The sequence below is a fragment of the Nannobrachium achirus genome, assembly GCF_963921795.1.
Source record: "Nannobrachium achirus genome assembly, chromosome: 7".
Classification (NCBI taxonomy): Eukaryota; Metazoa; Chordata; class Actinopteri; order Myctophiformes; family Myctophidae; genus Nannobrachium; species Nannobrachium achirus.
The window spans coordinates 43,569,151-43,579,030 of NC_137816.1; the positions used below are offsets into that span (position 1 = coordinate 43,569,151).

The window sequence follows — 9,880 nt, forward strand, 5'->3', positions numbered from 1 at the left end:
TCTGAGGGGCAACCTGTGGCAGTACAGAACAGGCATAGCCAGGATTTTGTGTCTGTGTGTGGGTGGGTGTGTGCGTGTGTGCGTGCGTGTTTGTGTCTTTTGCCTATGCCCAAATATGGTCAACCCATCTCATCGGCTTTACGGATTGGCCGAACGACCATATATAGCTGGTAGCGTGCAACTGTACTCTACCTTTTGCTGACACTCTAGGCAATTAGTCTGATAAGACACACATTTCTGACGTCCCGCAGAAGGTCAAAGTGAAGATGGCTGACCAGGGCAACAACAACCACAATCCCTTTGCTGCCCTTTTCAACTCGCCTCCTGACGCCACACTGTTTGCATCGGGTCAGAATCCACAACAGTTGTCTCCTGAACTGCCATTGGAGGACACTGGGGAGAGCCAGTCAAAGTCAGAGAATTCAATGTTCGACAGCATTGATGACAATGGTGCCTCTGTGGCCAATATCAGCCGATCGTTGCACTCCCGTCAAGAGTTTTGTCAACGGCTCAATGTCAACCACATGATCCAGAGGATATTCCTCATCACACTGGACAACAGTGAGCCTAGTCTAAGAGCTGGTAATGGGGTCCCCCCTCGCTGTGTCTACCTGGAAGAAATGGCAGCAGACCTGAATGGACAGGACCGGCTGGACATGGACAACATAGAACAGGCTCTGTTCAACCGTCTGTTATTACAAGAGCCGGGTAACCACCTCATCTACATGACCTCCTGCAGTGAGGTCAACCTTGCTAGTGATCCCGATGCCAGAGAGCAGTGTGCCGTCCCCTACCTCTATGCATGCTACCTGAGAGCCAAGGAGGAGGTGACAAAGGTACCAGAGAAGCTGTTGTCCTACGCTGTGCACTGTAAGAACCTGGCAGTGTCTAATACCCGGACAGTGCTGCTCATCCCAGAGATCTACATAAGCCAGAATGTCTACGAACAGCTTCTGGATCTTCTGTTGGAGGGTCTCGGTGGAGCACAACCGGAGCACCTTGTAGAGTTTATGGAAGAGGTCATCACTGGCCTGCTTGCTGACCAGGAGGTGCGCACATTCAAGGAGGTCATTATACCAGTGCTGGATAATTTTCAGGGGCGCATTAAAGACTTGGACCTGTACCAGCTTCATTCATACCTAGATGTCCTCATCTACTTCAGCAGACAGAAAGACATAGCTACAGTGTTGGTGGAGCACATCCAGCCCAAACATCCAACTAAAGGCTTGCAGTTCCAGAATAATCTACTGGGGGCGGTGCTGAGTATTTCCTGCCTGCCAAAGACTAAAGGGGTGGTGGAGAGCCATGGCTACTTCCCGAACCCTAATCACTATAGTACCCAAGAACAAAAGGTTCAGGAGGCCAACATACACCAGTTAATGGGCCAGTTACATGACAAACTGCATCAGATCCTGAAGAATTTGCTTCAGCATTCCAGTGAGACGCGTCATCAGCTTCTCTCTTGGTTGGGTGGCTGTCTGCAGGCTAATGCTGGACGAACCAAGATATGGGCCAATCAGGTTCCAGAGATCTTTCAGACTTATGCGTCCGACGCCTTCTTCCTAAACTTGGGTGCGGCACTGCTGAAGCTGTGTCAACCCTTCTGCCGGCCGCTTTCGCCCAAGCTTCTCACCTTCAATCCGTCCTATTGTGCTATCAAAGAGCTCAGTGAAGAAGAGAGGTGCAATCGCAACGTGCATGCTAGAGGTCTGGATAAAGAGACCTGTCTGATACCTGTACCTCCTCAACAGCCTGTGGATTCCATCCAGTCTTACAGTCTGCTGACAGAAAATCTCATCTTCACACAACTCACTCTGCGCCTTGGCTTCCACAGACTCCATGAGCAGATGATGAAGATGAAGATGTCTATTTACAAGCTCAGGAGTACATGGCAGGAAGCTCAGCAAACAGGCAGCTCAATGTCCGCGCATCTTTTGAGCGAATTAAATCGCCTGATGACCGTCTACCTGTCGACTAAGGCCGCTGTAACAGAGCCCGCCATGCTCCAGTGCTGCATGAACCTGCAAGCATCCTCTGCCGCTCTACTGGTTCAGCTGGGAATGGGGAACCAGGGGCATGAACATTTACCACTCAATTTCCCACTTCCCCCCCTACAACATAACATGCTCTGCTATGTGCCAGAGTTCTTTGTGGAGAACATTGGCGATTTCATCATCTTCTTGCGTCGATTTGCTGACAATGTTCTGGAGGCTTCTGCTGAAAATATAGAACAGATCCTCAACTTAGTTACTGTCTTCATGGGCAATGCGGACAGGATGAAGAACCCCCATTTGCGGGCAAAGCTGGCAGAAGTTCTGGAGGCAGTGATGCCTCACATTGAGCCTGTGGCTCACGGTGCCGCTCAGCCAATTACATTCCAGCGAGAAAGAGTCTTCTGCTCCTACCGCCATGCATCCTCCCTGGCCGAGGCCCTGATCACTGTGTTTGTAGACATTGAGTTCACTGGTGACCCTCACCAATTTGAGCAGAAATTTAATTACAGAAAGCCCATGTATGCTATCCTCAAATATATGTGGGGGAAAGACAACTACAGAGAAAGCATCAAGCATCTGGCTGACTATGCATTTCAGAATCTGGAGGCCACAAACCCTCCGCTCTTCCTGCGATACCTCAACCTACTAATGAATGATGCCATCTTTCTATTGGATGAGGCCATTCAGTACTTGAGCAAGATCAAGCTTCTACAACTGGAACGCGATCAAGGGGAGTGGGACAGCTTGGCACCGGATGCCCGCAGAGAGAAGGAGTCCAGCCTGCATAAGTTTGGACAGCTTGGACGCTTCCACAATATAATATCTAATGAGACCATCAGCACACTGGCATTTCTTACATCAGAAATTAAAGACATTTTTGTGCACCCGTTTCTTGCTGAGAGGATCGTCTCCATGCTCAACTACTTCCTGCAGCACCTGGTGGGGCCTAAGATGGGTGCCCTGAAAGTCAAGGACTTCAGTGAATTTGACTTCAAGCCCCAGCAGCTGGTCTCTAACATCTGCACCATCTACCTGAATCTGGGTGATGAGGACAATTTCTGTTCCATGGTCCCAAAAGACGGACGCTCTTACTCCCCCACCCTCTTCTCTCAGACGGTTAGGGTCCTTGAGAAGATCAACAAGCCTGGAGACATGATAGTGTCCTTTGGGGTCCTTGCTGACAAAATCAAGTCCCATGCAGACAGGCAGCAGCAGGAGGAGGAGACCTACTCGGATGCCCCGGATGAATTTTTGGACCCCATCATGTCCACCCTGATGCTGGACCCAGTTCTGCTCCCTTCCTCCAACATCACTGTTGACCGCTCAACCATAGCCAGACATCTGCTCAGTGACCAGACTGACCCTTTCAACCGCTGTCCTCTTACCATGGATCAGATCAGGCCAAATGAGGAACTCAAACAGGAGATCTTACAATGGCTGGCTAAGCGTAAGCAAGAGTTGTTGCACATGTGATATGGGACCTAGCAGATAACCGTAATACCTTCTCTGGGAACAATAAATGTTTACTTTCTTTTTTATTTATTTTTTTGCGAATCCATGAGGCACGTAACTCCTGTAGTCCAGGCAAGGGTATCCTGTAACAATTTAAAACGTATGCACCTCACTCTTCTGCTCCCATGGTATGGAGGTATTTCTGTAGCAATATCACACGCGTGTATTTTGCGATTTGAGCAGTTGTAATAAATATCCATGTGTGTATTTTGCGATTTGAGCAGTTCCAATAAATATCCACGTGTGTATTTTGCGATTTGAGCAGTTGTAATAAATATCCGCTCAGTTGTAACTCGGAATTCGCACACGTGTATAATGGAATCTGAAAAAACATGCTCGTGCCCTGCCCTGCACATGTGCGCATTTCGATTTAAAACCTCAAATCCCTCTCTACACTCTCTCAAATTAGTTGAAACTGTTGCTCTCGAAATTGCAACATATTCCTTGATATGTTGTTGCAAAAGGAAGGAGGAAGTGTACATTGAGATTTGCTTGTGTTTAAAGCATAAGCCGAGCGCAAGCAGACACATTTGCATGTCAGTAAAAGCATGAGGCGAGCGTGTGCAGAGACTTTTGCAGCAATTTGCGCGTGTGTAAAGCATAAGCCGAGCGAGCGTGAGCAGATCTCAGCTAAACCATTTGTAAGACCTGCAATGATTTTTCTTCGCCAGCCAGGGCGCCGTTGTGATGTTGGTTGATTTTGTGTGTTATTTAAACCTGCAAGGATCAGTGAAGATATCCATGGACATATGACCAAAAGTCTGAGTGTATCAAAAAAGCAACTACCGTTGGTCCGACCAGTTTAACATTCACCAGGTTAGCATTCACCAGCGTCAGCAGCTTAGCATTCACCAGCGTTAGTTTTACTGAGGTTAGGGTTAGCCGTTTCCCTCTCGCTGATGGCCCTGTGGAGCTCTTTCAGTGAGTGCAGCGTCTATATCGGCCCTTGGATGTATTTTCATGACCAAAACGCAAAACCTCCTATCTGCAAATTTCATTATTTTTGGATTTCACTTGAAATGAGGACAACAGGCTATGTTGCATATGGTCAGTCTGTCTGCAAGATCGTTCTGCCTCTCATTTGCCAAAAAAGGTTTCCAAAAGTGGCAAAATGATGACTCAAAACCTCCTATCTGCATTGCCTTGTTGATTGCTAATGATTGGTGTCAGGTGGTGAAACTTTTGATAAAAAATGTTAATGGTAATACTTGTAACAAACCTGTAGAATGTCTTGATCTCAATTAAGTGCCGTAAAAAAAAATTATTTCACCAAAAAATAGCTTAACTTTCTAGGTATAAAAACCTCCTATCTGCATGTTGTCGACTGCAGATAGGAGGTTTTTACCTAGAAATAGAAATAATAGATAGGAGGTTTTGGTGTTGAACACACATTTTCTTTTTAATTTTCCCAACAAAGTGAATTTTTCAGATGGGAGTTTGTTTTGGCCATCAATATGTATGTATACACAGTATATATTGCACCAAGAGTCCTTGAGTACAGACACACTCCTCCCCCTCGTCCCTTTCCGGTCAGTTCGTGACCTGTCAACATGGAAGTGGGAATAGCCAGGCAGCTCTATCGCCGAGTCCGGAATTCCAGCATCCAGCCACGTCTCTGTAAGACAAACAATAGCTATGTTTCGTGTCTCTCCTTGAAACCTCATCCGTGCCCGAAGTTCCGTCATCTTGTTGGACATTAGCGAGCTGGATTGATGGCAAGGGGAGCATGCCCGCCCGGTTCCTCGCCCGCACCAGGATCCCAGCGCGTTTGCCTCTGTGCCTTCCTCGCCGGCGTTCTTTCCGATGCTGTTCGCCGTTGTTTGCCACTGCTACCACACCATGCACTTTCCCCAGCATTGAAACCTTGAGGGGGGTCCGTAGGGCGCAAGGTGCCAACTTGCGCCTTGTTATTTATATCAGGTGGCACTTGTTGATGGTGAAGTCACCAAGAATGCTGGTCCCTCATTGACTACGGCTTGGACGGCATCTCTCTGATTGGCTACGGGCATAAACACAGACGCTATCTATTATAGTATGTGATGCAAAGATAAAGCCTATAATGCCTAATGAACATTAACTTGACATGGTTGAGAGCATTACCGTATGGTCAGGGTGAGCGCGCTCCCTCTTTCTCTCCATTGAAGCTGACATGAAAGCTCCCAGACGTCAGGAGGGAAATTGAGGCATAATTGCAGAGTGAAGGAAAAAAGTAATCCCTGAATCATTAGTATGGACTCTTTCCCCTCCTCCGTCATGTTCACCTCCTCCCGGGTGCTTGTCCCGCTGCGCTGGGCGTTTTCAAAGCTGTTAAGACTGGTTTCTGTCAGCTCACCTCCAGGGGTGGCACACCAAATTCTGGGCCTTGGGTACAAGATTCACTGCGGGCCCCCCTGAATGTTCTTAGGGGGAGGGGGTTTAACCCATTTAGACTGGGAACGCATTATTTTGTGCTTTAACTCTTGAAAAATAGCAGATAAACAAGCGTGGCACTCGGTGCCACGCTGTGAGCTTGTAGATCTTGTAGATTTTTGAAAAACCTATGTTTCTATGTCACTGGTGCTCAAACCTATTCATGTGAAGGACCCCTAAAATTATATGTATTTGGCTACGGACCGCCATCTCAAAATATTTAGTTCCAGGGACCCCCCAGAAGCAAAATTTGATTTACAAATGTTCGCTTAAAAAATACATTTTATTCAAAGATCTGCACACATTTTCACAACTTTTCAAAAATAGCGTATCTCTTTTATATTGTATCTGCTATTTTTCAATAGCTAAAGTATAAAATAATGAAGGCCCCTCCACCTTTGGCCCTAGTAACTCAGTCCCACGTTTCCCCCCCTTGTGACACCCCTGCTCACCTCCTCTGTGAGCGAGACAGGAAGCTCTAAACTCTCCCACACCCCCGGCTCCTTTGTAACGTATCCCATAGGGCCTGGCGGCTCAAAATACCACACGCACGCAGCGCATATTACTGTGTACACACATGTAGCAACAAAAAAAATAAAAATTGCAAAAAGTTGAATAACATAATCAATATGCACGCATGCAGATACAGAAGAGCGTCCAACATGCACAAACACATGCATGAAAACATACAGTCCAAAAAATAAATACATAAATAAAGGAGAAAAAAACAACATATCTAATCTGCTCATCTGATCGTTTCCACTTAGACAGGTGCTGGTATACTGATATACTGTTGTTTGATGGGTTGTGTGTGTGTGTGTGTGTCATAGGCGGACTTTATGGGGGTGCAGGGGGTGCACTGCACCCCCCAGGCATTTCTGAGCATTTAGGGAAAAAAAGTAAGTCTCTAGCCCATTCCTGTCAAGAGTTATGATTTTTTAAAGAATTAACCAACTAATAGTCACTGGTTTCTCCCCATCACACAGAGACCAGCTGGCAACAATAAGTTGATTGATTGGAATGTTAAAGGAGTAGTTCACCCCCAAAATTACTTCTTTTCTATTGATTACTCATGCCATGGAGAGTAGAGTTCAATAATATTTTTTGGTTTTTGTCATATTCCTAAGACAAAAATTTGATTCGAGTAAATTTACCCCCATTGATTCCGGATGGTGACCCGTTTCGAAACGGGTCACCATCCGGAACAAATGGGGGTAAATTTATTGTTATCACATTTTTGTCTTAGGAATGCGACAAAAACCAAAAAATATTATTGAACTCTACTCTCCATGGCATGAGTAATCAATAGAAAAAAAGTCATTTTGGGGTGAACTACTCCTTTAAGTGATCAGAGCCTCTCTCTCTCTCTCTCTCTGAAGATAGCATTGCTAAGAATGGGGGTTGTTAGACTATGAATATACCCGAACATACATACCTGCAATATCCGAACTGTACACAAAGATTGTGTTAACTCAGTTAGCGCCGAGCGACTTTACGAGCGACTAGTTCACTATGGCGTTTGGTGCCGAGCGACTCGGAGCGACTTTTATATAAAAGCATTGTTTAAGCTTTTAATATGTGTTTATAGACGGAGCGAAATGGTTAGCTTACCTCAGCTAATGTCCACACGTAAACCGTGAAAAAAAAGGATACGATTATGACGTCACCTTTAAACCAGGGCTTCCTGTTGACAACAGGCCTCTGCTAGCCGTTAGCCTCAATGCAACCATCCGACCCTCACGTAGCTTCACTAGGTCGGATTTTGATTCTGAAACTTTCTGTGTGGCATCTATATACGTCCCGATGCCCATACCAATGGTGGTTTGAGACGATCAAGCACGAATTGAACAGTATTGAGCTGAAATGGTGACCGGCGGCCCGTCCATGTTAAGTCAATGAGGACCAAGTCAGCGTCTCATCCTGTTATGTGGATTTAAACAGGCTTAACATGGGACCATGTCAGTGTATGGTGTATGGTGGTCTCTAGTGGTCATCTGGTGGTATGGTATGTTGAACGTGCATTCGTTAAGGTGGTCTGGTTAAGGTGGTCTGGGGGGATACAAAATAGCTATTTCCTGGCGTTATAAGCGCACATTCATATTCATATTTTGGAAATCTGGCCCTGTATGAGTTAAGCTTGATAAATAATTAAAAAGGGGTTTAAAATGTAAAAATATCTATTTTTTTAAGTTATTATTCACTGATATTCCCTTATTGTTCATTACTTAAAATAAATGAAATTACAATAATTATTGTCCTCCATCAAATAAAATGTTTTGTAGCCATTTAGAAATTATAGCTGAAATTATCAAATGGTTTATTCTTATTGGCATTTCTTGTAAGCTGCAACTGTGTTACCAATAATGAAAGTAGCTATTTTACTTAATCTTATATTTACAATGGGCTTATTGCCGCATCCCACTTCCAAGCCCATTCACGCCCCCTTTACATCCACTTCAACTCATAGGTAGTCGTCTAGGGCGTAAGGAATACCGCCCCTAACCCTATGCCCTAGGGGAGGGGGGGCAGGCAAGCGAGAGAGAGAGAGAGTGAAATTTGACACCACTGTGTTTGCATGTGCAGCTGCTGCTGCTGCTGCCTCCACAAGTGAGTGCAGAGCACGGCAGCAGAGTCCCCGCTACAAGACAAGCATCAATGATCAAATATAGAGCAGTCCTGCCTGAGCGCCCGGAGGGCGCGAAGTCCTAGGAATGGAGCGGCGGCACAGCCGCCGCAAATTTCTAGTAATGAACACAATTTGTAAAATGACACTGCTCTAACCACACATAATTGTATGTTTTATTTGGTACACTAGTGGTCTGGTGGACACAATGAATAACAGTAGTTGGACAGTGTGATAAGTTAGTGCTGAGGGGTTGACAATTGGCATGTTGCTGCTCAAGCCTGCCCCCCCTAGGGCAAATGGCAAAGTCCGCCTATGGTGTGTGTGTGTGTGTGTGTGTGTGTGTGTGTGCGCGTGTGCGTGCATGCGTGCGTGCGTGCGTGCGTGCGTGTCCGTCCAGCGGTGTGGTTCTGAGGCACAGTGGCTGTTTGATCCCCAACACTGCTTAAAACGCCTATTGCCTCTCTTCCCAGTAGATGTTCACAGGAGGGGCCATCAGGTAGCGCCGGCTGTTGATAGATTCCACTTTAGGAGTCGATAAAGTATGTTAATTCCTACGGTCAATCTGTCACTCCATCCACTGTCACTCTGTCACTTCATCCACTGTCACTCTGTCACCAAACTCAGAACAAGGAAACAGGCCAACCAATATAAACGCACTGTCATCTTCACACTGTGTCACTGACCCAACTCAAACACTCGCATGACACTGTTGTCACCCAACGTAAACACTCGTCATGAGGAAGTGTTCGCAGAGTGTTGGAGCGGTATGTTATTCTGATGAAGTGTTCATCACATTGTCACCCAACTCAAACAGTGTCACACCTCTGTCAACTCTCCCTTTCATCCTCCAACACAAAGGAATACAGTGTTGTGAAACTCTCTATCCCAGGGTTTCTCAACGTGCATGCTATGGCACCCTGTTGTGCTGTGATGCCAGTTCAGAGTTGCCGTGGAATAGTCTGATAGTGATAACAATATCACTTTAATATGACATTATTTTGAATAAGCTTATGTTATTTTCAGTCACTTCTAAGCTAAATGAATATTCTCAAGTGTCTAAAGTCAAGTGTCTCCATCCCTCCAAGTTCAAAGACACATTTTCGAAATCAGAATATGTAAGAGAGAGTGAACATAATTATTCCAACTGTGTGCGTTCATGTTAATTGTGTGGTCACGATCATCATCTTATAATACATTTATAAAAATAATGATAAGGGTAATAATAATAAATAATAATGTTAATGATACAAATAGTTACAGTAGGGCCTACCATTATAATAATAATAAATACTAGTAAGACTCCTCAGGGCGACATGCGACCTTGCAGAGGTTGCGCCAA

The 9,880-nt window shown here is 45.5% G+C and overlaps 1 protein-coding gene across 1 annotated transcript; it reads left to right on the forward strand.

Moving 5' to 3' along the window:
* Positions 1 to 266: 266 nt before the first annotated feature.
* Positions 267 to 3,467, forward strand: LOC308288775 (ubiquitin conjugation factor E4 A-like; the record flags this gene model as incomplete). The annotated part of the gene is made up of 1 exon (XM_080730245.1): positions 267 to 3,467. The coding sequence occupies one exon, from the start codon at positions 267 to 269 to the stop codon at positions 3,465 to 3,467; it is 3,201 nt and encodes a 1,066-aa protein (XP_080586371.1).
* Positions 3,468 to 9,880: the final 6,413 nt, after the last annotated feature.